A 27,586-nucleotide genomic window follows, 5' to 3' on the forward strand; every position below is an offset into this window, starting at 1 on the left:
TACAAAATTAAAAAAAAAGACCAAGTTGTTAAGTCGTTCTTGTGCTAAAAAAGCTGCACATTCAATTTGGTATGAAAAATATTCTAAACAATACCTGCGATAAAAAAATGTCTAACAAAATATAAACATTATTTCATGATTACTAACTATAATACTTATATGGCTATATTATCGTTCCACCCCTCTTTTAACGTAAGTTTAAAGAGGCCAATTCCTTTGATTCGATCTCAATTCAGAAAAAGAAAAGAGAGGCAATTGAGGTTCCTGTCTTAATCAATCAAACCACCTAGTGTTCTATGGTTTTCTTATTTGTATTTTATTGTGGACTTGAATAATAAGAAGCTGAGTTTTGGAGTGGCTGGTTATGATTTGATGTTGATGTTGATAAGAGTAGACATGAGAGAGATTGGGGTATAAAAAGAAATTCCACCAAATTTGCAGTTGCAGATGCAACAACAAGCACTACAGAGTTTGCTTGATTCACAATTCAGGCAGGTAGGCAGGCAGGTCTTTTGTCTCCATCCATCCATACTGCATGCCTATTCCCTTGGCGTCCAAGCAAGCATCAAACGTGAGTGATACCTTCAACTCTTTCTCTTAATTTATAAGTTGATATCCATTCCCAGACAATAGGCAATTCCATGCACGAAGAAGATCAAGCATGAGGACTAAAGCTCATCAACCCGGCCTCAACTTGAAGCTCCTCATTGTAGCGGTCTTGGTTGCCATTACCCTCCTATTTGTGCTAATTAGATCATCAAACACGAAAGGAGTGAAGCAGCAAGAGGCATTATTAGTAAAGAGTGATGGGAGTTGCAACAAGATGAAGATACCGGGATCGGTGTCGGAAGCACTGATCCACTACTCAACATCAAGCATAACCCCACAGCAAACGGTGAAAGAGATATCAGTGACAGCAAGAGTTCTGGAGAAGAAGTCGCCGTGCAATTTCCTGGTGTTCGGGTTGGGGCACGACAGCCTGATGTGGAATGCGCTGAATCACGGGGGAAGGACGATATTCCTGGAAGAAGACGAGTCATGGATTCAGCAAATGAGGAGAAGATTTCCAATGCTGGAGGCGTACCAAGTGAATTATGAGAGCAAGGTGAATGAGGCTGAGAGCATGATGGAGGTTGGGAGAGGAGGAGAATGCAGGGCAGTGGGAGATCCGAGGTACTCCATATGCCCACTTGCCTTGAAAGGGTTGCCGAGTGTAGTGTATGAGACGAAATGGGATTTGATAATGGTGGATGCACCCACTGGCTATTACGAGAATGCCCCTGGGAGGATGACAGCCATATACACTGCTGGGATGATGGCCAGGAACAGAGAGAGCGGAGAGACGGAGGTGTTTGTGCATGATGTCAACAGAGTCGTCGAAGACCAATTCTCCAGGGCCTTCCTTTGTCAAAAGTACATGAAGAAACAGGAAGGCAGGCTAAGACACTTCACAATTCCTAGTTACAGGGACCACCACCAGGACATGCCCTTTTGCCCTCCATAGCTACCTCTCTTCTTCTTCTTCTTCTTCTTCATGCAATCAAATAAAATTCTCCTTTCCTTTCCTTTATGTTCCAATCCTTCAATATGATATTCATTTTCATTCACTCCTCATTGCCGCCGACAAGTAACTTTTTATCTAAACTAAAATGAAAATTACACTTCATTATTTTCGTTATTATTATATGATTTTTACCATAACCATTTTTAAAAAAACATAATTTATAATGATAATATAAGTTTTTTAACACTGGACTCATCTTAAATTCTCTTTTATAAAATTATTATTCATTCATATAACATTTTTGTAACATTATTTTTTCTTTCTATTTTTCTATCAATAAATCATCTTCTCCATCCTCTCTTTTCTTCATATATATTTTTTGATTGTATAACTTTACTTCCTGTGCAAAAATTTGATGCTATCATCGTAAATTCTCTTGTCTATTGAATTTTAACTAAAGTGGTTGGCGATAATATAAAAATATTTATCATAATTCTCTTACAAAAGCAGAAATACTAATTTGATGATATAAAAGCTTTGTTTTTTGTTTATTAATAAAAAACAATAATAAATTGTGCGAGATAAAGCACTTGGTTCCTTTTTACAGTAACTTTAACTTTTTTTTATATATATTTTTGTTTAAAACGACAATGAAATGAATGAATGATTTTAATTGAGCGGCGGGGCAGAGGAAGGGGCAGAGTTTTGGAGTTTGAAAGAGAAAATATTGATTGCAGTTGAGTTCTAATGAGTAACGAATAGTAAGTGTTCGAAAGTGTTTTGTTTGAGCTTTGATTGAGAGTGAGAGAAAGTGTTACTAATTTAATTTGGGGTTTTGGTTTGGTTTCAGCGATTACCTGTTCAAGCTTCTCCTAATCGGAGACTCTTCCGTTGGAAAATCCTGCTTGCTTCTCAGATTCGCTGTGAGTCATCACTTCCCTTCACTTTCATCTCTCTTGTTCTTGTTCTTCACCTCCTTTGTTTCTTCATTTCGTTTCAGGATGACTCCTATGTCGACAGCTACATAAGTACCATTGGAGTTGATTTCGTAATTATCACTCTTCTTCTTCTTTTGCTATTTCTATTTATGGCCCAACAGTCAACACTGATTATTTTTATTTTTCTTCAGAAAATCAGAACGGTGGAGCTGGAAGGGAAAACCGTCAAGCTGCAGATTGTGAGTATTCACAGGACATGACCTACTAGTTCATTTATGTTATTATGTTTTAAAGAAAACTATTCAACTTTTCTCGCTTCTCCATTTTTGATTTCTTGGGTCATGGGTGTAATTTACCCTAATTTCTGCATTCACCTTGTTAGATTCATTTATTCTGTTTTGTTTAGTGGGATACAGCTGGACAGGAGCGATTCAGGACTATAACAAGCAGTTATTATAGAGGAGCACATGGAATTATTGTAAGTCTGTCGCTTCATCCTATCATTATCATCTTATACATACTTGCCCGCTGCCACTGATTAATAAATTTCTCCATTGCAACAGATTGTCTATGATGTTACTGAGATGGAAAGCTTTAACAATGTCAAACAGTGGTTGAATGAGATTGACAGATATGCAAATGACTCTGTATGCAAGCTTCTTGTGGGGAATAAATCTGATCTCGTTGATAACAAGGTTGTAGACTCATTAACTGCCAAGGTAAATTACTAAAGGGAACTTGAACAATTCCTTTCACTTTCATTCTACGACCAAATAAATTAGAATTCAAGAATTGCCTATAACTTGGAATTCAGTTTCTCTTCAATATATTAGAATTTAGTAAATAATTAAAGATCTTTTGAATTCAGTATTGCTAATTTTAATGTTAGTTGTTCAATGTTGTGATGTTATTTGTAATATATAATTGTTTTGTTAAAGAAGCCTGTGCCTGAACAGTAAATGAAATATCAGTTAATATGCATGTTAAAGGGAAAATAAAGAGTTGGATAATCACACTTTGTTCGTCTAACATATACTGTATTGCCATGAATCACAGGCATTTGCGGATGAGCTTGGTATCCCTTTCCTTGAGACAAGTGCTAAAGACTCCATCAATGTGGAGCAGGCTTTCTTGACTATGACAGCTGAGATTAAGAAGAAGTATCTAATTCTAGTTTCCCCTGTTCTCATTTAGAATCATTATTTAATCACAACTATTAATCAGTGTCACAAAATTTCTTTTTCCATATCGAGTTTTTCAGCATGTTTAAAATTGAAACCCACCATCTGTGGAATAATGGGTTTTGATGAAAAGAAAAAAGAAACAGAATGTACATCTTCAGCTAAATTTTCATAATCAAGATTTTGATAATTTACAGATAATGTGCCAATTTTTATTCTTTAACAAGTTTAGATTTATTTTGTGGAGTGTTAGTTTTATAATCATGTAATTCCATTACTTGATTCATGCAATAATATGAGTTCCAACATAAGACAAGTAAGTCACTTTGAGATGTTTTGAACTTGGGTGCAGGATGGGAAGCCAAACAACTGCTGGTAAGTCGGCAGAAACTGTTCAAATGAAGGGGCAACCGATCCCACAGAAGAGCAACTGCTGTGGTTAGGTTCTAGTTCTACGTTCTGTTATAGGGAGACTCTTTCCTGACTCTGTTATGATATATGGATGTTTAAGTAAATGTTAAAATATCACCTATCATCTATTTAAATCCTTGGATTATATTGTTCTGAATCTTATGATGATTTCCCATGTTTAAAATGAAAGGGATGCAATTTCTCACATGTCTCTTATATTTGCTCGAGGCTTTGACCACACAATTTTTGCAGACAATGAAATTTATAACAATAAGAAAAGGAATGTTCAGATAATTTTGCACTAGACCAAAAAGGATATCATAATGTCCATCAACAACTTTCAACTGTATATCGCGGGGAATCGTTGGCCACATTAGTAACATTCTTCGTGGCTATAATATCACTGTTTTAATCCATTTACAGGAGGTAGTCAATTCCTGCAGTCGGAAAAGTAATTGTAGACTCCTACACTCATAAACCAATGACTTAAAGTTTTTTAGCTGATATTAATTATATTATGTGAAAAAATAAAATTAATGGTGGAGATTCTGTGGAGTTACTTTTCTGACTACAGGGAATTGGGTCTCGTGTTTAGCCACTGGATTCATTCTAAATTTATTCCAAATCTTGCAATAAAATTAGATGATGTGTCCCACATTATCACATCTTAACAAGCACGAGTATGCTATAAATATATAATTTTAAATGTTTAGTTTTACATTGTATGTTAATCATAAGCATGATTGTATGTTAAGTTTCTCTCGGAAAACTGCTTTTTCTAGGGTAGTTTAAAATTTAAATGAATTTTTCCTTTCTATTGGTTCATGCTCGAAGCCTATGAAATTAAAAACAAATCGACAGAAGAAGATTTGATGTAGAATTTAACAGTTCTTACTAAGACTTTGTGCAGTATTATTATGCTAGGTCTGGTCATTGATTTGATTGGAATATTAGGTCGTAAGTTGAATTGGTATAAAGTATATGTATTATTAGGTCTTTAAATTCTACCTATGAAAATTAATTTTAACATTTTGCAAAATTGTGGTTCACGTCAAGTTATTAAATCGGTACTGGTTCATACTAGTTTGATAATAGAGCTGGTTCAACTCATTCCGGGGTTGATTCACGCTGAATCGATTGCTTAATTCGCACTCGGTCCAAATATAGATATATAAGCTACAAGTTGGGAGGAGGATGACATTAGTTGAATAAAAATTCCTAATTTCCAAATTAGGAAGAGGAGAACATATCTTGATTACCTTGAAGGAATCATGATTGAGGATGTAGCGTCATTGTCAATGTAACTAGAGACATGGGTAACAGAGATAGAAAATAATGCAATCTACAAATATTTTTTATTTTCACTGAAAATAAAAAAAAAATAGTGCTAAAAATATGTTTGCTTGAATTTTAAAAGATGTTTTAAAAAATAAGTCCAAATTTGAAAACAAAATAGTCTGTTTTAGTGTTTTTTTAATCATACACCTTCTTTTCTACATTTTTTACATGTTGATTTTGGTAATCGAGTCTGGAGGAGATAGGCCTCTGTTGACGGTGAGGAAAAACTAGGCTACGTTAGAGGATTGATTACTCACGGTTTCGGTTGTGTAGCGAAGCCTGGTTAGTGGTTATTAGAGTTTGGTGTTGATGAAGGGTTTCTGTTGTTGGTGAGGCTGGTTTTGTTAAGAGATGAGGCATTGAGGCAGTGGCACAGTCAATGGTTTCGATGGTGTAGAGTAGGAGATGACATCAATGCCTCCAATTCAGTGGGTGATTCAATTGTTTATGCGGTTCCAGCAACGAGCCGTGAAACAAAGGGAAGGCAGTGGTCGAAGTTCCAAGTAGAAGATGACAGAGTGATGAAGATGATTTAGATTTGACAAGAAAGATGATAGGTACAAGAAGCGTAAAAAGGTGTCGAGTAATCTAGTTCCAGATAGTAGATAGCGAAGGGAACCAAACCAAAAAGACAACAATATGAATAATATAAGGTTTGCAATGAGCAGGCACAACCAATCATAAGAAGAAATCCAGATAAGTTAAGAAAAAAGAATGATACTGAGCAAGTAGGAAGTATAAGGCGGGGTTTCAAGATGATGTACAGCAAGAAGGCTTGCTTGCGTTGGATTGGGGTCCCCCAACAGTGATAGTCATGCCTTCTTTAATATTGGCAGATGCAGGCTCATTGGAAGAGAGTGATTTCTTACTGATAATGCGGTATATCTCTGCAAGAATAGTCTGGAAAGCCTTCTCAACATTAGTTGCTTCGAGAGCAGAAGTCTCGATGAAAGAAAGGCCTTCCTTCTCGGAATAACCCTGGGCATCCTCGGTGGCAACAGCTCTGAGATGCTTGAGATCGGTCTTGTTCCCTATCAACATGATGACAATGTTAGCATCGGCATGATCCCTTAGCTCCTTCAGCCATCGGCTGACGTTTTCGAATGTGGTTGGTTTAGTTACATCGTAGACTAGAAGAGCTCCAAGGGCACCCCTGTAGTATGCACTGGTAATTGCTCTGTATCGTTCCTGTCCGGCGGTATCCCATATTTGAGCTTTCACAGTTCTTCCCTCCACCTGCCATTCACATTTGATTCATGAATTAGAAAGCATATATTATATCAGAGTCCTTCTCTTGCTTGCTTACCGATACCACCAGAGCCATAGGCATAGCTATTCCATTTCCACCCTACAACTACAACTATAGCACATATAGTATATTTAGATGGTTGGGCAACTCAACACGAATAAATGCATGCGATTAAATTATTATGGCGAGAGAGAAAATGAAAAGAAATAGCTAAGCTAGGTAACTTATCACAATGATGCGAAGGAGTAGAATTATGTTATATATCCATCATCTATTGATCAGATCTGGGAGAAATTAATGACCTGAAGAGTGCGAGTGGCGAATTCGACTCCAATGGTGGACTTGGATTCGAGGCAAAACTCGTTGCGAGTGAATCGGGACAGAAGATTGGATTTTCCAACACCGGAATCACCGATCAGTACAACCTTGAACAGGTAATCGTACTCTTCCTCTGCTCTCCGAGCCATAACAAACCCAACACAAACAAGATTTCTCAGACCACCGATTGTGTTGCAGCACACAACACAACAACGGAACTGAACAACAAAGACAGGAAAAGAAAATAATTGAAGGGAAAAAGAAATAAAACCCTTTTCTATCGGATTGCCCCTGGCTTCCACTCACTTTCCTTCACCTTTACCTTCACCATTCCTATTTTTAATTACCCTTTTAGTACCGTTTGGTGTTCGTATTATATTTGCAATTATTATTTTTTTTAGATTTTTTATTTTACTGTTTTTTAAAATTCTTATTCGCAGGGGGCATCTGATAAATAAATTTTTGCATGCTCTTGCTCTATAATCATGATTTCTGAAAATAAAATAAAAAATTGTTTGATTAATTATTGAGAATTTTGAATTAAGTTTTACGTGTTATTTTTATTAGTAACTTTAATTATTTATCACAATAATTAAATAATTTAATAAAAATAACATTATTTTTATTATAGTAAAACAAAAATTAAACTTAAAAAGATATGATTATGTGAGTTAAAATCTATTCCACAATTTCTTGAGCATATGTTTCTTAAAAATTGACAAGTTAGGAATTTTTAGAATGTAAAATTTTCTCTTGTACCATACATGTGTCATGTGTTTATATTTTTTTATATTGATAGTGTGTTCTTATAGTTTAAAACATCTTATTTTCATTTTTATAATTACAATTTTTTAAAAAGAAAATTGTCTTTATCATCTTTTTAGTATAGATCAAAAATACATTTTGGATCTGAATTCTTTCAGGTCAAGAAATTTTTGCATTCAGTTGATCACAATAGTTAAATATAGATCAAACCAATCATTATTTATCTTGATAAATTTAATTCAAAATATCAATATTCACTCAAAGGTTCAAATTTACAAATGTGTGAATGCATATGATTCATTTTTATAATTATACCTGATGAGCGACAAAGTTTTTTTTTCTAAATATTTAATATAATTATATATCCATTTTATATTGTTGACGATAGTCTTTGACATCTAAACTCGTCTAATGATATGACACCAAATCCTTAAAAAAATTCTGCAAAATCAAGACTAATGATATTAAACCTACACGTTGTATGAGAGTGTGAAGAAAAGTGTTAATAGGAGAGAACAACTAAGGGCGTCAAATACAACCAAAATATGTGAAAGATTCAAAGCTATTAGAAGGGAAGGAAATTCTTGGTGACAAGAACGAACAAATTGTTTTCTTTTTAATTTATGATGGTTAAAAATAGCTAAAGTCGTTTTACATGACTAATATGAGTTTTGTAGAGGTTTCAAAAAATTTAAATGTAACGGTATTAGAGGATAAAAACCAAAAAATTAAAAAATCGTAACTACGGATACACAAATAGAATATTTTAAACTACAATGACTAAAAGGAAAATTTATTACAATCATTGAAAAATGTTTATTTATTTAAATTATAATTATATAAAATAAACATTTAGGTCTTTTTTTTTTAATTTTAGTAAAATCAAGGGCGATGTAGGCGGCAACGAATATACTTGAAATATTGAGTTTGATGGTTTGTATTTGGGCTTATGAAAACCAAGGTTGGGTCCGGCCCTTTTAGGGTTTCATCTGAGTTATAAAATACCTAATTCATTGTCCTCTGTGCCGTTTTCTTCTTCATCATAGTCGTGGCCGTGTCGCAGCAAAACCAAACCACATATTAACTTGTTTGCTCTAAGTCATGGCTCTGGTGAGTTTCCTTTCTATTCTTTTTTTTTTTTCTTTCTTGCGCAAACAACAATTTTGGTTTATGAATCTGAATGGAAATGGGTGTAGATCTTGCACGCAACCAAAGCAAACAAGAATGCTTTCAAGACTCTGATTGCGGCAGAGTACAGTGGCGTCCAAGTGGAATTGGCCCCTAATTTCGAGATGGGTGTCTCTAATAGAACTCCTGAATTCCTTAAAATGAATCCCATAGGAAAGGTACGTTTTGCTTGATCCCGTCTTACTGCTTAATCAATCAAAATCAAAACTTACTTTCATGCTTCTCCTTTCAGGTTCCTGTCTTGGAAACGCCCGATGGTCCAGTCTTTGAGAGCAATGCCATTGCTCGTTACGGTATCTTTCTTTTCTTTCTATTGTACGCTTTTCTTTTCTTTTTAATTTTATCTTCACTTTTGTGATTTTCTCCTTTCAGTTGCTCGACTCAAGGGTGACAACGCTTTGTTCTCATCTTCTGCCATTGATAATGTAAACTGCACACTTCCATTCTCTTTTCCACGCATCGTCTCTGTTTCTTATTTTGTTTATATATTAATTTGATTTGATGTTTCAGGCCCACATTGACCAGTGGATTGACTTTTCATCCTTGGAGATCGATGCTAATATTATGAAATTATACCTACCAAGACTTGGATTTGCCCCATACCTTCCTCCAGTAAGCTATATATTGATCTGTACTTTCTTATCCATATGTTATATTCGTCATGTATGTCTAATTCTGAAATAAGAATAATGTGAATGAAGGTTGAGGAGGGTGCAAATTCTGCATTGAAGAGAGCATTTGAGGCCTTGAACACTCATCTTGCTTCCAATACATACCTGGTTGGCCATTCTGTTACCCTTGCTGATATCATAACGACATGCAACTTGTATTTAGGATTCAGCCAGCTCTTAGTTAAGAGCTTCACCTCCGAGTTCCCTCACGTCGAGAGATACTTTTGGACATTGGTCAACCAGCCTAACTTCCGAAAGATATTAGGTCAGGTTAAGCAAACTGAGTCTGTTCCACCCATTCCATCCGCTGCAAAGAAGCCTTCCCAGCCTAAGGAATCTAAGCCCAAGCCTAAGGATGAACCAAAGAAAGCAGCTAAACCAGAGCCTAAACAAGAAGCAGAACCAGAGGAGGAGGCACCCAAGCCCAAGCCCAAGAATCCTCTTGATCTTCTTCCTCCAAGCAAGATGATCTTGGATGACTGGAAAAGACTCTACTCAAACACCAAGACCAACTTCCGCGAGGTTGCAATCAAAGGTATAACTATTCTATTATGATGGCAATGATGGATATGATGATGAGATGCACATCATTTTAATCCTTTTCCTTTTAATTTTGCAGGATTTTGGGACATGTACGATCCAGAGGGATATTCTCTGTGGTTCTGTGATTACAAATACAATGATGAGAACACAGTTTCCTTTGTTACGTTAAACAAGGTTGGTGGATTTCTTCAGAGGATGGATCTGGCTCGCAAGTATGCATTTGGAAAGATGCTGGTGATTGGATCACAGGCACCATTTAAGGTGAAGGGGTTGTGGCTTTTCCGCGGACAAGAGATTCCAAAATTTGTGATTGATGAATGCTATGATATGGAGCTCTACGACTGGACCAAGGTTGACATCTCTGATGAAACTCAGAAAGAGCGCGTCAATCAGATGATCGAGGATTTTGAACCATTTGAGGGAGAGTCTCTTTTGGATGCCAAGTGCTTTAAGTGAGAAACAAAAACCGTTATTCCCCAGTCAAAATGGTATGATTTTTGTCGTGTCTTTTTCGTGTTGTGTCCTTGGTTTCTATCCTATTTTCTGTTATAGTGAGTTCTTAGCTAGCTGTTTTGGGATCGTAGACGCTGAAACTTAAAAATGCTTGATTTTGGTACACATTATCTTTTATGACTATAGCAAGACCAGTGTACAAATACATTTCTCCGTGGATGTGTATGAATTTCAATATGCTCACGATACACGCGGTTCCTCATCTTTTCTCGATGGGATAAAAAATTTAAAAACGATATTTGAAGTAGCATGCTCAAAATAATGAATTCATATAAATCACTTTAGTCCTTGAGGTAGTATATTTAAGGACTATTTTGAAGAACTTTTTTATTATTTGGAGTACATATATAAGATAATTATACAATGTTACTTGATGGACTATTTAAGATAAATAAAATATAAATTAATGGTTTGTTTTAATAAATTCCTAGTTCCTACAAATACTATGTCCCTAGACTTCAGTCTTGGGTTGGGTGTTTTCATGTTTGATTGAGTGTTTTATATTTAGGTAAATAGTAAATTTGGTTTTTCTATTTATCTTAAAATTATAAATTTGATTTTCCTATAATTTAATTCATGAATTTAGTTTAATTTCGTTATTTTAGTCACTAACATCAAAATTAGATGCCGATTGTTAATGACTTACTTTGACGGTTAGGTGTTGCATTTTTTTATAAGTTGAATTCTGAAGTGAAGTTAATTAGGATCACTAAATTAACATTCAATAAAAGTTCAGTCCCGGTCAAGAAGCAAAACTTATAAATTGTGATTTTTAATTAATAATAAGGCCTAACTGTACGAGACTTCATTTTGCATTATAGATAATAATTGTGAAAAGAACGGTTCTATAAATGGTAAATAAATGACCCTTAAACCCTAAAATTCGGTTTTTTTTATTACCCTCTTTCGTCTTAGCGTATATGGACATGACGCCGTCCACTAAATAAATGAGTTCGATTATGATTCTCAATTAATATTATTATACAATATCTATAACTATTAATAAAAATAATTATACCTACATTTTAATGCCAGTTATATTTTCTATATTCTCTTTTGGATATTTAGATATTCTTCGTATGATAGGTTAAAATTTATTAAAAATTATTAATTTTAATAGATTCTGTTTCTTATTTAATATAAATTAGGATAGAGAAATAATAATTGAAAAATAAAATTTATTAAAATTAATGACTTTTGATAAATCCTAACCAAAATTTTAACCAATCAAAAGTATAAAAAAGAGGGTAGGTAGCATTCCTCATTTTGTTGTTGAAACAAAATCTAGGAGAGTTTAATTGTGGAGTTGGAAGTGTTATTTTTTTTAATTGTCAATAATCAATTAAAAATCATCTTTAAAATTAGAATAATTTTTAACAAACCTATCGAAAGTAATTTTTAATTGACAACATTTAATTATTTTTAAAAAAAATTAAAAAAATTACGTCTCATATGTTGTGTTATTAAATGACAGTATTTAATTAAATTGAGAAAAAACATTTGATGGAGTTATTTAAACATTTAACTTTATCGAAAATAAGCATTTGACACAGATTTTTAAAATACTTTTTTTATATAGGTAGAAATTAAATCAAAGTTTTATTTGATCAGTAATCATTTCATATCGAAAAAAAAATTCAGCCAAAAAAATTAATATCAGAAAAAATGATTTATGCAATTAAATTAGTTTTTTTCTTTTAATTTATATTTTAGATTAAATTTAATCAGTTGAGATTCAATTTAATTCTTTAATTTTTAAAAATAATTTAATTTAATCCTACAGCTATAAAAGGATCAAATGTTAATAAATTAGATTTTGTAACTAATAATTTTAAATCGTCACAAATGAGGTAAGCACTAATAGTCTAATTTTGACAAAATGAACAAATTGAATAAATTTTAAGTGTTAAAGGATCAAATTGAATGAAAAAATTAAAGTATTAAATTAAACTTAAATAATAAATTAAAAACAGAAAAATTAATTTAACCTTAAATTAAACTCAAGTTTTAATGCAATATTGATTAAAAAAATAAAATTTATTTAAACATTAAAAAAAAATATTGGAAAGCCATGAAGTCAAAAGAATGTAATGTAATGAAGAGGGGAAGAAGGGAAAGGGTGCATTCAACATAATTTTCATTCAGAGAAGAGATTTGAAAATCGCATCGCACAGAGATGAATTCAATTACAAGAAGCGGATCGCTAAGTATCATCCTCGTTGCTTTCTCTTTGCACTTCATTCTTGGTTCGTCCTCTCCTCAACCTAATTTCTCTCTTTTTTTTTTTTTTTTTTTTTTTTTTTTTTGCGATTGAATCTTTGCACTATGTTTCACCCTAAATTTGCATTTTATTTTTAGCGATAAACATGACTATTGCTTTTGGATGTTCAACCCAAATAAACGACGACACAATTGTTCTTTCTAGGTCGAAAATGGTCTCAATACGTGTCTCATTCAATTTTAATTTCCTTTCTAGGTTTTTCCGACGAGTCAGCTGGTTCTAAAGATGCTACAAAGACAGAACCTCATGCCGGCAGAAGCACTAGCACTGTAGTTATCGTTGTATTAATTTTGCTTGTGCTCTTTTCTTTATTCTCCTTTGTACTTTTTAAGCTGTGGCGGAAGAAGAAAAGGGAAGAGCAATATGCTCGTCTTTTGAAATTGTTTGAAGAGGATGATGAGTTAGAGCTTGAGCTTGGCCTAAGGGACTGAGTCACTCACCTTTGCAATTCACCAACATCTTCAAGGTTCGTTCCTATTCCATCTTCCTTTCATGAAACTTAATTTTGATTTAAGAACAATATCAAAAGCAATTAAGGTATTCTACTTAGCAATTCTGAGGATTATTAGAAAAATGGTTTTGCTAACCATTTTCCTAATTTTTTTTTTTTTTTGTGAACATCCAAAAGTAGAACTTTTTTTATTGGATAGTATAACATTTAATACTACCCATTTATCTCTACTATGATTTCCTAACAAAATTGGTTATGAAGATTTAGATTTATACATCAATGAATTTTAGCATCCTTATTTGTGACATATAGTAATCTTTTTGCCAAAAAAAACTAGGTAAAATTACTCTTTGGCCCCTTATGTTAAACTCTTTATTCAATTTGATCCTTGATAAGAACCTTGGGAGAGCCACACCACAAAAGCTAGCTGTTGTAGTTGGAGAGCCCCTTGTAAACCCCACACTAAAATCCCATACTTCCAATGCGGGACTCAAGTCCCATACCTTGCAATTGCATCCTAACGTTCCACCATGCTTTCCAGTCCCAGTGCCTATGCAGACTGGCTATGCACTAGCCTGCTTTGATCAGTCTCAGGTGAACACTGCAATGCCAACATCATCTCCCACACTGCTCGTTTGCAGCTGAGAGCCATCGTGGAAGGCTCCAATACCAATTGATAAGAATCTTGGGAGAGTCACACCACAAAAGCTAGCTGTTGTGGTTGGAGAGCCCAAAGCCTTATAAACCCCACAGTAGAATCATATACCTTGCAATTGGATCCTAAGGGTCCCTTGTGCTCTTTTATTCAAATCAGTTCTTTTTGCTTACAAACATTAACAACATATGCCAAAACATCACTCTCCATCCAGCACTGTTACTACTTACTAACATGCACCCGTATCTCTTAACTCCTAATTGGACTGATCATTTGGCAGGTGATGTGTGTTTGTACCAGATTACCTGATTTCCTTTCTATTACATTCTCCTTTTCTATGTGAACTTTTGAGTATTTTTTTGTCTCTACCTCACCTAATCGCACATACATAGGGACTGCGTTGATTTATCCTCTTAGGCTCACAGATTCAAGGTGTTGATCCTCACATACAGCACACACCTCTTCACACACAAGCATCATTTCAAGTCACCAGCACGACCAACACTCTAAAGCTGGGACAGTGTGTGTAGATCTTCTAGGTGGCCCCATACAGATTGGTATTGGCAGCAGTGCTAAATAGGCTTGCTTTCTGGTGCCTTCATGGCCTTGAGGACTTGGATGCTGCTGCGTGCCTCTATACCACCATTAGGCCAAGCTTCTTAACATTAACACCCAAGCAACATAATCAGTCTAATTAAGGAGTTAATGGACATGTGGCAGATCAGTAACGGCATTGGGTGGAAAGTGATGTTTTGGCTAACGTTAACATTTGTAAACATAAGGGACCAAAAGAGTAATTTCCCCTTTTCTTATTGATGTAAGAATTGGGAGTGACTAATGAGATGTATTTGGTTGTTTAGAAATAATCTTGTAATGATGTCCTTCTCGTCATTTGTTGTTCAATTATTTCTACTAGGGTTTTAGGGTGAGTCCTGGCACAATGGTAAGGTTTTTACTTGTGACCTCTTTTAGGTTCAAATATTTTCATAAGGAAACATTTATGGTAATTATTTCATAATACCCTTGAATCTTTTGATTGCAGGCTTATGCGAGTTTTTATTATTTTGAAAGGGGTTATGCTAACAAGTGCAAGGACACTTGTTAAAATTAAAATATCGAAAATATATGATGAAATGCACACAATTAATATATTACAGTACTTTTATTTTTAGATCCTTAACAATTGTCCTTGTAGCATTCGTTAGCATTTGCCTTTTAAAAATTTTGTTGCTCGCCCAAGACGGATACGACGTTGGACTTGTGATGGAGTTAAGACTTTTGCGGAGACAAGAATCAATTGATTGTTTGTAATGCTATTCATTTATTTGTCTTTTCATAGATATTTGTTTATCTAAATGGTAGGAAAAGAGAAGGCTAATTTGCACATTGATTGGATGGTGTCATCAAGAGTATGATACACCTGAAATTTGTTGATATGTATGATACTGTAGTCTTGACATGTTATAGGTAAATATATGATGTCCATGAATGAATGGCTTGTTATATTTCGAGGCATTTGCTTTCTAAAATGATAATCTTGGCATTTTTTATTGTAGTAATATTGTCGACAGTTATATTTTTCTTGTGGAAAGATGTTTAATGCATTCATAAGACGGCCAAGTTCGTTTTCATCCTTGAATCTGAAATAAAGTAAGGGGCATTGGACCTGTTCTTTTATACTTGAAAAGTCCTTACGTAAATTTTGGCACTATAGAGAGTATAAAGTATTTTATTACAAAACTAACTGATTGATTTTAACAATTTATATATGCTTGTGGCTTTATAAAAGTTAATCTTTTCGATAGCACTCAAGTACTTGTTATTGTAAAGGACGTGATGATAATGGGGTTTTACGTAACTTTAGTTGTCTTGGGTTGAACCTTTTTTGGTTATGGTATTCCCAATTTTTCCATTATTATACATTTGGCCCGGTGACTTCTAACTCCGGGCTTTTATGTGGTGTAGAGGCAAAAGCATGGGACGAGCTTAGCTCTTTATCTCATGGTATTGTCAATCTAATTTAGGGTGATCTTAGGTGCAACAGTTCTATTGCTTTGGCATTCAACATTTTTTGTTAATTTCAAAATTATCCTACGTTAAAGATACACAAGTTTACGGTTAATTCGTATGATTTGTACGGACGAACTTAATCTGTATGAATCATACGGATCAACTTGATCCATATAAGTCAAAGTTGATCCATATGAGTCATACGGATCAACTTGAGTGAAAAACATTTTCGTCCATTCACTTAAAATGCTGGGTGCATCAGAAATAATGCTGGGTGCATCTAGCATCACCCCTAATTTATTAGTGATTTATCTATATACTTGGTAGATAAAAGAGGCTCGTACTCGTGGTTTCTGTTCGTAAATTAGTATAATCTAGTGTCTTTAATTCCGCAATACGAAGCTCCCAAATTATCTAGTACTTTTCTAGACTTGGCCTCCTGCATAATGAGCACCAGTAATAATGCAGATGCTACAATTTATTTCAGCAAACTGTTATATTTCTATCAATAAAATATAATTACTTGTCAAAGAAATTGAAAATGCAGCTTTTCGACGCATTTGTAACTACGCAACTCGTTCGAAATAGTATCCTTCTAGTAGTGACTAATAAACTGCTCTCCTGCAACATTAGTAAATAAAATAGGATGAATAGAATTTCAATCCTCTAAAACTGCTCTCCGTATAATGCCATCTAAAAATATAACTACACTATAATCAAGTAACATTCTAATTTTTTTTCAATTGAACTATAACTTTGATGTATAAAAATCAAATCTAAACACAATCCTTTGGGCTATTAGCAGCATGATAGAGAAAAACAATTGTACGATCGAACAAAAATCAGTAGCAAACTCAATAAAAACTGAATCGACGATCAATGAACAGAAATGACAAAAATATTCATACAACAACAATGAAAGACACTCCATTTGCTTATTTAGTTTGAGTCAATACCATGCGCATCTATATATGCATGTATGTAACTTAATAATTAGATAAATGCAAAATAATAAAGAAAAAGAAGAAGGAAAAAAGGTATTGAACTAGGAGTACGCTACTAAGTAGCACCTGCAAAATAGTTAATACTATAAGTAAGCAAAACGACAGTCAAGTTCTAGTGGCTAATACGCCAAAGAATAGGCGTCAAGCGTAAACCATCTGTCAGCCAGTCCCAGCAAGCTTGCTTTCCTGTGGAGATTCAGCCCAAGGGTGTTTTTCTGGTGTGAAAAGAGCATCACAAAGTCTAAGAAGAGATCATGAGAAAAAAGTTTGATTTCGGGTCAGGGTCATCTTCCTGTCTTGGCTCGTTTCATTCCAGTACTGTTAAAAGGGGACATGCTTGGGCTCATGCTTGGACTTTCCTCTCTCAAAGTACCATTGAGCATAGCCAATTCCCTCAATTGCTGCTTCTTATAATGATCAAGGGATTCATCCTGGTAGGTTAAGAAAGATTAGCAAGATAGGCAGCCTATGGCACAATTTATTAATGCAATAACACTATAACAATATATATATCTATATATCTATATATCTATACCACAGGCTTCAAAAGATTTTCTAGTATTGCCACTGCATGATCCAAACGAGCATTGATTATATCCTCTGGAAACTCACACATGCAATGGTTCTTTAAGGTGCTCATATCCGGGTTTATCTTTAAGTTTTTCTTCCTATATAGAAAAAATTGAAATTCAAAAAACATTGTTAGAAATTGCACAAGTTTGAAATAGAAGATGCCAAGGGGAAGCAAGAAAGACTAGAGTTGGAGAAGAAGCAGTTGACCTTAATAGAATCCTTGACAGAGCCACAGCCTCTAATGTAAACCCTGCATTCAGTCATGGCTTCGACTCTTTTCAAGGAGTTCCCACGAGGTCCGAGAATTCGGCCAACAAAATTAAACTGCTGAGAGTTGAAGGAGAGTAAAAGCTATTATTACATAAAATTGAAAATAAAATGTGATATGAAGTGGAGTGAACTTACATTTGGAAATTTGTCTACAGGGACATCAAGCCTGATAACTCTCTTGACTACAGGAGTAGTAGGAAGTCCTTGTGTCCCAATGCCATCCTTTGGGGATGAGCTTTGTCATGCTGCTGAATGAAGAATTCAAATGGTTAGCATTTCGACATAATAGAAATGAATTGAAGAGAAGGTTAGCAACCTCAATTGGCCATCCATCGAAATGAAAGCATGATTAAAGCCAGCAACGGACATGCGCCTGATTTCTGTAAATAATTGAAGAGATGAAGTAACAGTAAAGGAGGGAGGAGCATAATAATACCTTGTGTAAGGAGTTTAGTGCAATGTGGGAGGACTTGGAGAAAGGGAACCAAGTTTTGCCTCTCAGCGAGTAGTTGGGCCAAATACCTATGGCGATCTGGAGGGAACTGGAAAAAACTCTCAGCCATCTCTCTCTGCAACCAAAACCTCTATATTCACTGCGTCTGTCACTCTTCAGACATACTGCAAATCCTATTCCCTTAACCAACATGTCTCACGTGTCTCTCCCTACTTCTTTCTCACACCACCGCCTCCCTCTCCTACTCCTAATCCTATGCATCAATCTATGCTGCTCAAATTCTATACAAATATCTAATATATTCATTTTTTTTAATTTTTGCCTAAAATATGTATTTTTTTTATCTTGACATTTTTAAAATTTTTACTTTTATATCTTTTGTCAATCTAAGTTTATTAAGTGACAACATAATATTAAATTAGTTTATTATATTATCATTTAATTAATGATGTAATATTATATTATTTTGTCATGTTGCCACTTAATAGACCAAAACTAACGACAGGTGTCAAAATCAATAACTTGAAAATATGAGTCAATAAAATAAAAATAAAAAATTTAGGTAATAATTTAAAAAGAGATATATTACATATATGAAAAATATCTTAAGCCTTTAATTTTATATAATGTTTGTTTTCTCCCATCATGGTGGAAATAAACCAACCTAGACATTTGTCTTAGAGTGTATTTAGTTTAGAAGATAAAAATAGAAAGAATGAAAATATAAGAAAACTTTTTAAATTAAAGTAAATTATAAAAGATATGGGTTCCACCTGAAAAAGTACAATTTTTTTTCCTTATCACCCTAAACCAAAAACAACCTAAGTTTGCCCTTCACTAAAAAAGGTAAACTTTGAATCTTTTTTTTATGCATATGAAGTGGGAACCTTTCTCGCATTTCTCTCTCCATCTCTGCAACCAAACTAAAACCCTATTAGTTAATGAATGATATTCAAATCTCACGTCATACATAGATTGATGAAGAAAAAAGCAGAGATAAAAGAAGAAAAAACCTTACAATTACAGTTTTGAATGAGTGAATGAACAGCGGATCATATAGTATATTCACCGCGTCATTTCATGTCATTCTCTGCACCAATTTCTACCTGTTCACGTCATTGCTTTCTTTTGTTAATTTGTTACGTTCCACATTATTTTGTTTCTTTTGTTTTTTCCCCACACCCGAATCATCATGTTACTATTTGTGCTTGCTTTAATATAAATATAAACAAGTCAAATTTTAGCCTATAAATATTTTTTGTATGATTATAATTAATGATAGACAAATACTTTTAGATATATATAATTATAATTTGGATTTGTAATAAATTATTTTAAACTTTGATATAAATTTTAAATTGAAATGAATAAGAAGTTTAAAAGAAATAAACACATTTTCACTGTTATTTTTTTTATAAAAAATAGAAATGGAAAACAGGTAAACCAAATGCTAGCTAAATATACAAATAAAAATAAATGAAAGGTAGTTTAGGAAAATTAAGAGGAACGTTTCTGGTTAGTTGTAAAGAAAAGTGTATGAAATGCACCCATCAAGGAGTGAATCAAAAAAGAGAGAACATGTTGAGAATATAACATAAGTTGTTATATATTATGAAGTTATTAAAAAAGATTTTAATTACGACTTTATATATATATATATATATATTAATTGTACCTTATACTAATAAATCAAAAGTACAAAGCGAAGGGGGAAGTGCAAAACGCAAGTGTATATGCTTTTTAATTTCACTGACAACATAACACAACACGACACAAGTCGTAACTTCCTTTGAAACAGAGAAACAAACTAACCAAACCCCTTTTCTTTCTTTCTTTTGAGTGCATGGCAATTTGGGGCTTTTCTTTGGAATTAGGGCACACGCACATGCTTTTGGTTGATTGATCCTCACAATCACAGACAGTGGGGAAGATGTAATCCCACCGAGATTATTGGTTGATTGATTAGTTGATTGATTGATAAGTGGTAAGTGCAAGGGAAAGTGGAAGTGCAAGTGTTTGTGTGTTTGTGTAAGGGTTTTTTGGCATGAAGGGTGCGTTGGATCGGACGAAGGTGGTGCTCCGCCACTTGCCGCCTTCTATTTCTGAGGCCGCCCTTTTGGCCCAAATTGATGCCGCCTTCGCTGGCCGCTACAACTGGCTCTCTTTCCGTCCTGGCAAAATCAGGTTTTCATTTTTCATTCCAATATTACTTCATTTCATTGCATGCTCCTTTTTATTATTATTATTATTACTCAAGTCAAGTGACCATGACTATGCTAGGGTGTTGCCTACGATATTCTATATATTTGTAATTGGTGTAGGTAGATCACCATGGCATCAATTATGTTTCAACCGAATCTTTCTTGGCTCCTGCTTCTTATTTTCAAATTTTTAGCTGTTCCGTCCGTATTACGAATTATGATATAAATGCGTGGAGGTTTACAATTTATATACTCTCTTTTCATTATATGCTAATGCTAAGGACATTCCTTTTTGACTTTATGGATTTTCAGCCAGAAGCATATCTCATATTCTAGAGCCTACATTGACTTCAAAAGGCCAGAGGACGTTATATTGTTTGCCGAGTTCTTTAACGGACATGTCTTTGTGAATGAAAAGGGTAATTAATGAACTGCGTCTTTAAGATCTTGCTTAAGTTCTTATCATTGTCATTGTTGTCATCATTATTGGAATTTGGCGGGTTCCGTTTGGGTTGGACGGTTTTTCATGGCAAGCAATCTATGTTTTGACTCTATTTGGAATTTCAAGTCTGTATTTCTCAAGTATATTTTATTCATGTTACATATTTTGTATGTGAACTGAATAATAAATACTGAATCTGGTTCTCTGTTTCACCGTTGTTGCTTCCTAGGATCTCAGTTCAAAGTCATTGTTGAATATGCTCCTTCACAACGTGTTCCAAGACAGTGGTCTAAAAAGGATGGTCGTGATGGAACCATATATAAAGGTATCACTTGGACAAAAGTTTAAGTAAATACAACAGATATATTTATCTCAATGGGAATTATATGTATGTATAGAGTCTTTTCTTCTTGATAAATATAAGCATTTACATGGTGAACTTCTAGATTCTGAGTATCTGGAGTTTCTTGAACTACTTGCCAAGCCTGTTGAGAATCTTCCCAGTGCTGAGATACAATTGGAGAAGAGGGAAGCAGAACGATCTGGTTAGTCAACTAATACAGAAAATATGCTGTAAATTTTAAGTTTGAAAATTTTGAGACTTAAAACCACACATTCACAGAATGGGCACAAAATACATTTTTTTCCCATTCTTTACTTAATGGGCTTGCATACTTTAACAGGTGCTGCAAAAGATATTCCTATAATTACACCACTGATGGACTTTGTGCGCCAGAAAAGAGCTGCCAAGGGACCTAGGGTATTATTTGCATATGATCAACTTTTGAAATTTAAAATAAGCTTATGTGATTGTCCTTTGTCATTATGTGTGTGTCCATCCATGCATGTGTGGAGATGAGATTGAGTGCATTTGTTCTGAATCAAGTTCCCCATAAATATCCTTATTTTGTTTTATCTATTAGCACTGGTTGTATGTTGCTTACCCAATGCACATCATGTGTGTGCAGAGGTTACTGTCAAATGGAAAAGTGAGTCAAAGAGCTGGCACTTCATCAAATGGGAGTCCTAGTTCCGTCACATCAAGACGTGGTTCTGGAAAGAAGAGGGTTTCTGCTACAATGGTATTATGCATTTTTTTGAAGAGGAAAGTTAAATATGGCTAATTATTAGTGTAGTTATTAAAATGGGAACTGTTTGGTATCCAGTCCGGAATAACCTTAAAATCTCTATAAATGAACCGGTTTTTAACCGGTGGTTCAGCAGATTTAACCGGTTCAGCAATGCTTAACTCACAAGATTGTTAATTACCCTTTCTAGAACACCGGTAGCATACACTCTGTAGAGTACCTAATCTTGGGCTTTACCTCCATGCTATAAGCACATACCTCACAAGGTCAATTGATTACTACGTTGGGGAACATAATCAAACCACCGATGTGGGGCTTTACTCCCACTCTAAGGGCATACCTCACAAGCTTTTTAATTCTTGCATACACCTCACAATGTCATTCAGCCGTTCATATATCAGCACAGATGAAGGGAAAAATTAAAAGGGATGACATTAAATCCATAATATCCAACCTAGAATGAGTGAAAGGTAGCAGTCTTGGGTTATGAATACATGAGACAGATTACTGAGAAAAAATGCATTATCTAGGGCCCACAAATCAAGGTTTGCCTTTGCATAATATCTGTGAAGCAATCATAGAAACCGAGCTGTTTTCTTCAATCTTCACTGTTGGTTTTAAAATTTATTAGAGTAGTGGATGGATGACAATTAGAACCCAACCAATTGATGTGATGTAAAATTCCTTGTAATTTTTCAAGACAACAGATAAAATTGTGACTTAATATTATTATTGTTGTGATGATAAAAATAACAATACTCCTTGTTTTCAGGACATAGTATTTTGGTATAACATTGTTAAAATATATATTATTTAATTATTATCGGTTCAATGACAGTTAGACCATTAAATCTTGAACCAATACCCTTACTACTCCAATGACTGGCCCGGTTTCAAAACATTGATTATTAGTACAATGATTTTTCATCAAGTTTTGGAATACCAGAAAACAGCATAGTATTTGATACTCATCTGGCTGTAACACCTGGTTCTTACTCTTATGTGTTTTAACATTTGTACCTCTTGCTTTCATGATGGACAGTATGTTGCAAGGGACCCAGGGAAAAATTCTACTATCAAAGACAAATCAACTTTGGTTCCTAAGCAAGGTGATCAGCATCTTTCAGATAAAGCTTCAAACATGGCTTCTTCAGATGCAAATCTAACCCTTGATGAGAATGGTAAGGTTGATGTTTTTGTTCAAAACTTCATGTGATAATTTTTTCTCTTTGGGTTTTTATTTTATGATTTGGTGGTAACATTTAAAAATATGCATTTGGTTTTCTTTATTCTTGAATTATTATTGCTTTCTATAGGAGTTTACTTACCCACCCCTTCCACTTTTGTTGATTTTATCAGGAGTTTCTGGAAATCATGATGCTGGGAAGAAAAAAGTACTGCTTCTTAAAGGGAAAGAAAGAGAAATAATTACTGTAAGCTTATGATTTATATGATCATAATTCAATTTTATTTGTAATTTGTTTATTGTACATGTTGTGAAAAAGATTAATATTGAATCTTAGTTTAGTTGACTAAATAAATTGTTTGCGAGAAATTGCTGTATTTTGCATTTTCTCCCTGTTTCCTTTTGATGGTTAACATATACCAATGAACAGCACTGACTTAAGATGAATGCATGGTTGTCAAAATGTTCTTATTAATCAACTTGGATTGATCATTCATCACTTTCTTAGAAGCACTCCACCCTCCTCTCTTGTCATTTTTCTTGAACATCTTGTTTCTTTATATTGTTTGTCTTCAATGTTGATGAGTTGCCGTTGATCCCATCTATTTTGCATCAATTAATTTTGTGAAATTTGCACAATATGCAAATTTTCTGGTGATGGTCTACTTAAATTGTCCTATTAGTGAGTGGAATGGGAACCAGAGAGATCAAAGGTTAATTTGATATTGACTATCAATTTGACATTACAAACCTCAAAGAATAAATGTGAAGACCAATGTGATTTAGAGAACTACTAGGAAGGAAGTGAAGGTATAATTTTGCAATTGTTTTAATAGGTATAATCATACTACTCGCCAAAGTGGCTGACTCCCAGGATTTGTTTTCTGTAATATGCTGCCTTATTGTGGCTTGATATATATGGAATATGATGAGTCAATAATACAGTATTCATTTGGATATGGATTGTGTTTTAGTTCATTGTCAGTATCATTGGTGGATTCATCTGTAGGATCATGTTATAGCTACCATTCTGCTAAGAGTCTATTTTCTTTTGTTTGTTTTTATTGTGCAGGTATCTGATTTAGATAGCATGTCACAGCATCACAATGTAACTTCTTCAGCTAAAATGATTGTTGGTTCAACAGTTTTGAAACAGAGTCAGCGGCATGAAGGTAGTGGAAGGATTATCAGAAGCATACTCTCAAAAAAGGAGTTGCGTCAAAGCCAGTATTCCAGGGCCCTCTCTGAGCAGCAAATCCAAACATCCAATTTAGAAAAAGAAAAACAGCCTCCTCGCCCCTTACATGTCCAACTAATTTTGAAGGGCTCTAATGGGACACCAGAGAATAAGATTGGTGTGCATGATTCACATGTTTCTAGTGAGAGGCAGGAGAGACATGTTAGACATAAAGATAGACCTGATCGTGGTGTCTGGACAAGTCGTTCCAATGGAGCTGACGACTCTTTCTCATCTTCTGCTTCCTCACAAGTAGATCCTTTGGAAGGTAAATGTTTTATTCTATACCACTGATTTTGATTTTGGCCATTGCAGATTATCCTTTATGTTGCACAAAGGGGTAAAACTGACAAACACTTTGACTAGCTATACTGCTGACATACGATACACAAAATATAACTGTTGTCTGGGAAATTGCTTACATCTTCACAAGTTGGATTTTTCATATGTATACAAAACAGGAAGTCATGCAGATTTGAAACATGACACGCCAAATGCAAGAAGTGGGGAGGTAAAATCTCTTGGAAGTGTCCGTACTAGTCACTCATCAGAAAATGGTTAGTTTCTGTCTCTGAAAAGCAGAATCTTAAAACATTTTTATGCTTAAATTCAGGTTGGTTTCTACTTAAATTTTACTTGTGTCTATTTAGGTTTCAATAAGCATTTTGGTCGTCGTGGACCATCACATGGGGTAAAGGATGTTGATGGCTATTCAGTTTCAAGTGAAGGGAAGCATCCTAGAAGATCTAGTACATCTGCTTATGGTTCCAACGAGGTCCCTAAATTTGATTTCTCCATGGCAGTACACGGCATATTCTTTTCTGGTTCAATAATTGATTAAGATCTCTTCTTTAATTGCAGAAACAAGTTTGGGTTCAAAAAGCAAGTTCTGGTACCTAGAGTATTTTGATTGGTGAGACACATTCCCTTTATTGAGGCTGTAGTTGTATGGCTTAGAAAGATGCCTGTTGATTAGCCAGTCTTAAAGTCCCCTAATTGGTATTTTTTACAAGTTTTCAAAATTTCTCTTGGTCTGGCATTGGCATTATAGAATACTATTAGCGAGTTCATATTACTGTAGAGCTAGTCATCATTGATTTTCTTAGATTTTTACTATTACAAACAATTTTCCCTATAATATTTAGTTCTTTACATTAATGTCATTTTTGGGAAATTTTGTTTGAACTTTTTAAATAGTTATGTGCTTTTAATAATATAAATTTAGGTGGTATATTTTTGGCTTGACTTTCTTTAATATGTGGTTTCATGATGTAGCTTCATAAGCTGTCGTGAAATGATTGGAATATGTTGTTTACTAACATGTAATATGTACTAGTGCTCATGTTAGTTGAAGAAATTTTTCATGTATTTACTTGTGTCAAGGTTGATGATTTTCCCTTGCAGTGATAAGCTTGCTGACTTACAGTTTTGGAGCATCCATTTGCTAGCTGCTGGATTCTGTCTCTTTTTGGTTGACAGATTCTTACAAGTAAATGAGTGTGTGGTTAAAAAAAATTCTTTTACTATACAAGAGAGGAAAGTACTATGATGCATTTAATTTGGCTTAAAATATTCAGACATAACTTCATTGAAGATGGTTCCCTAGTAAAAAGAGAAATGAAAAGTGGTGTCACAATTGCCTGGTGTCCCAGTTACGAGTTGTTGCTTGTTTGAAGAAGAATTATGGATAGATTTGCATATCTTGGCAAGTTGACCTAGTATGAGCATAGTCTGGGTTTATACACAGTTAATCTTGAGTGGTTTTAGTGTAAATATAAATCCAGGGTATGCTGTATCTGTTTCCTTAGTTCCTATATATGCAATCCCCTATTCGAGGTATTGTGTACCTTTTCCCTTAGTTCCTATATCATTTAGCTGTCTGCCAAATACAATTGGGCGCTTGAAATGATCCTGGAAAGTTTTTGGACCATCTTTGCTCACTACTTTGAAGCAACATTCCATGGATGTCTTTTGTTGACAATGGAGTTTCTTGTAGAGCTCAGACACCTAAATACCATAGATGGTGTGCTACTAAGGATAAATAAGGGTCTTGCGGGAGTTATTACTGTGTGGATAATTTACGTCTAAAATATCATTGTACAGTATGGTGTTGCATTTCTCAGCGTAACGTAGCTGTTACATTGTCGGTTCTTGATTATATTGTCAATTTTGTGAATTGCTGCCTTCGGCGCAAGTTTTAAATTTATAAACCAAGTTATGCTGTTGAAGTTTACGTCCAATTCGGCTGTTGGATAACTTTTATTTGATGTTGACATAATCAAGATTTTTTGTTCATGGTAGACTCTGCGTGCCAATTTGGATGAAGCTTTATCTCAGATTAGTCCAAAAATTATCGTTTGATCTCGACTTTGCAAAACATCATTCAGTCTAGTTCTTTTGTTGCGTGTAAACAATGCATCTCAGAATCTATTTGGGAGTCTAGTTTTTTTAATTATAGCATATTTTGTCATAAGATATATAGATTACTCTTTATCATGAGATAATTATTAATCCTTTTGAATTTAATATGGTTAGTCTTTTCTATTTTAAATATTTCTAATAAGAGATTTCTTGTATTTAAGTGCACGCCCATCTTTCTTTTCCTACTAATGATTAAAATAATGAAGCCAGAAATGAAATATAAAAGTAAGTTTTGCCTGACTAGTAAGGGGTGTTGAGTGAAAAATAACTAGTCTTGGAGAAGGAGCAACAGAACCAGAAAGAGATCTGGGCGATCCAAAAAGTATTTTATTGATAATCGCTCGGATGTAAAATGCATAACCATTTTTCTCTTATTTTAATGCGAAAGACTCTCACGCACATAAACAAATTGAGAGAATTCAAACATTAGAAAGCTCGGATGTTACGGGAGCATCATACCATAAACTCACTCTAAGTTAATTTATCATGGTTTGTAACGTAGGCCATACCCTCTGCCTGATTTTGGATTGAAAAAGGTAAAAAAAATTACGATAAATATGGCAATAGACTTATCTTTGTTGCAGTTACTGTTTTGTCAATCTGTAAACAGACGGAAGGTGCGTTGCATTTAGTTGAAAGTAGCATTTGCTACTGTTGCAATTAACCAAGATAAACACCTTCTGAAATAATGTTA

At 34.3% G+C, this 27,586-nt stretch overlaps 5 protein-coding genes, 1 long non-coding RNA gene and 1 pseudogene across 6 annotated transcripts; 5 read left to right on the forward strand and 2 right to left on the reverse strand.

The window, feature by feature from the left end:
* The first annotated feature begins 303 nt into the window (after nt 1-303).
* Nucleotides 304-1,607, forward strand: LOC114390109 (glucuronoxylan 4-O-methyltransferase 1). The gene has a single exon (XM_028350791.1). The coding sequence runs from the start codon at nt 662-664 to the stop codon at nt 1,502-1,504; it is 843 nt and encodes a 280-aa protein (XP_028206592.1). The 5' UTR covers nt 304-661; the 3' UTR covers nt 1,505-1,607.
* Nucleotides 1,608-2,105: 498 nt separating this feature from the next.
* Nucleotides 2,106-4,241, forward strand: LOC114390111 (ras-related protein RABD1-like). Its single transcript, XM_028350793.1, has 8 exons — nt 2,106-2,265; nt 2,355-2,427; nt 2,505-2,552; nt 2,634-2,681; nt 2,849-2,920; nt 3,006-3,161; nt 3,499-3,602; nt 3,976-4,241. The coding sequence occupies exons 1-8, from the start codon at nt 2,252-2,254 to the stop codon at nt 4,064-4,066; spliced, it is 606 nt and encodes a 201-aa protein (XP_028206594.1). The 5' UTR covers nt 2,106-2,251; the 3' UTR covers nt 4,067-4,241.
* Nucleotides 4,242-5,986: 1,745 nt separating this feature from the next.
* LOC114390110 (ras-related protein RABA2a) lies at nt 5,987-7,284 on the reverse strand. The gene is made up of 2 exons (XM_028350792.1): nt 6,924-7,284; nt 5,987-6,608 (listed from the first exon to the last, which is right to left on the reverse strand). Exons 1-2 carry the CDS (start codon nt 7,086-7,088, stop codon nt 6,123-6,125), a joined length of 651 nt encoding a protein of 216 aa, XP_028206593.1. The 5' UTR covers nt 7,089-7,284; the 3' UTR covers nt 5,987-6,122.
* A 1,369-nt stretch (nt 7,285-8,653) lies between these two features.
* Nucleotides 8,654-10,807, forward strand: LOC114390107 (elongation factor 1-gamma-like). Its single transcript, XM_028350790.1, has 7 exons — nt 8,654-8,814; nt 8,901-9,050; nt 9,125-9,185; nt 9,265-9,317; nt 9,403-9,504; nt 9,594-10,098; nt 10,183-10,807. The coding sequence occupies exons 1-7, from the start codon at nt 8,806-8,808 to the stop codon at nt 10,560-10,562; spliced, it is 1,260 nt and encodes a 419-aa protein (XP_028206591.1). The 5' UTR covers nt 8,654-8,805; the 3' UTR covers nt 10,563-10,807.
* A 1,920-nt stretch (nt 10,808-12,727) lies between these two features.
* On the forward strand, nt 12,728-15,521 carry LOC114389345. Its single transcript, XR_003661752.1, has 3 exons — nt 12,728-12,865; nt 13,096-13,366; nt 15,049-15,521. It is a non-coding gene; the product is annotated as an uncharacterized LOC114389345 (long non-coding RNA).
* A 1,396-nt stretch (nt 15,522-16,917) lies between these two features.
* LOC114391041 lies at nt 16,918-18,426 on the reverse strand (annotated as a pseudogene).
* A 1,633-nt stretch (nt 18,427-20,059) lies between these two features.
* Nucleotides 20,060-26,771, forward strand: LOC114390471 (regulator of nonsense transcripts UPF3-like). The gene is made up of 13 exons (XM_028351212.1): nt 20,060-20,501; nt 20,831-20,937; nt 21,190-21,285; nt 21,407-21,505; nt 21,644-21,720; nt 21,929-22,042; nt 23,091-23,229; nt 23,408-23,481; nt 24,307-24,739; nt 24,933-25,028; nt 25,122-25,246; nt 25,333-25,384; nt 25,876-26,771. The coding sequence occupies exons 1-12, from the start codon at nt 20,362-20,364 to the stop codon at nt 25,369-25,371; spliced, it is 1,539 nt and encodes a 512-aa protein (XP_028207013.1). The 5' UTR covers nt 20,060-20,361; the 3' UTR covers nt 25,372-25,384; nt 25,876-26,771.
* The last annotated feature ends 815 nt before the right edge of the window (nt 26,772-27,586 follow it).

This window comes from Glycine soja, chromosome 16, assembly GCF_004193775.1.
Source record: "Glycine soja cultivar W05 chromosome 16, ASM419377v2, whole genome shotgun sequence".
NCBI lineage: Eukaryota > Viridiplantae > Streptophyta > Magnoliopsida > Fabales > Fabaceae > Glycine > Glycine soja.

What these genes read in the sequence shown, in the direction of transcription:
- LOC114390109 (XM_028350791.1), top strand. Translation starts at nt 662, where the DNA reads ATGAGGACTAAAGCTCATCAACCCGGCCTCAACTTGAAGCTCCTCATT.
- LOC114390111 (XM_028350793.1), top strand. An exon ending in TAGACTCATTAACTGCCAAG is followed by an intron (nt 3,162 to 3,498) that starts GTAAATTACTAA and finishes CATGAATCACAG; the next exon opens with GCATTTGCGGATGAGCTTGG. An exon ending in ACAGCTGAGATTAAGAAGAA is followed by an intron (nt 3,603 to 3,975) that starts GTATCTAATTCT and finishes ACTTGGGTGCAG; the next exon opens with GATGGGAAGCCAAACAACTG.
- LOC114390110 (XM_028350792.1), bottom strand. Translation starts at nt 7,088, where the DNA reads ATGGCTCGGAGAGCAGAGGAAGAGTACGATTACCTGTTCAAGGTTGTA. An exon ending in TCGCCACTCGCACTCTTCAG is followed by an intron (nt 6,609 to 6,923) that starts GTCATTAATTTC and finishes TGTGAATGGCAG; the next exon opens with GTGGAGGGAAGAACTGTGAA.
- LOC114390107 (XM_028350790.1), top strand. An exon ending in CATCTTCTGCCATTGATAAT is followed by an intron (nt 9,318 to 9,402) that starts GTAAACTGCACA and finishes TTGATGTTTCAG; the next exon opens with GCCCACATTGACCAGTGGAT. An exon ending in TTGCCCCATACCTTCCTCCA is followed by an intron (nt 9,505 to 9,593) that starts GTAAGCTATATA and finishes ATGTGAATGAAG; the next exon opens with GTTGAGGAGGGTGCAAATTC.
- LOC114390471 (XM_028351212.1), top strand. Translation starts at nt 20,362, where the DNA reads ATGAAGGGTGCGTTGGATCGGACGAAGGTGGTGCTCCGCCACTTGCCG. An exon ending in TCTAACCCTTGATGAGAATG is followed by an intron (nt 23,230 to 23,407) that starts GTAAGGTTGATG and finishes TGATTTTATCAG; the next exon opens with GAGTTTCTGGAAATCATGAT. An exon ending in TAGTCACTCATCAGAAAATG is followed by an intron (nt 25,029 to 25,121) that starts GTTAGTTTCTGT and finishes GTGTCTATTTAG; the next exon opens with GTTTCAATAAGCATTTTGGT.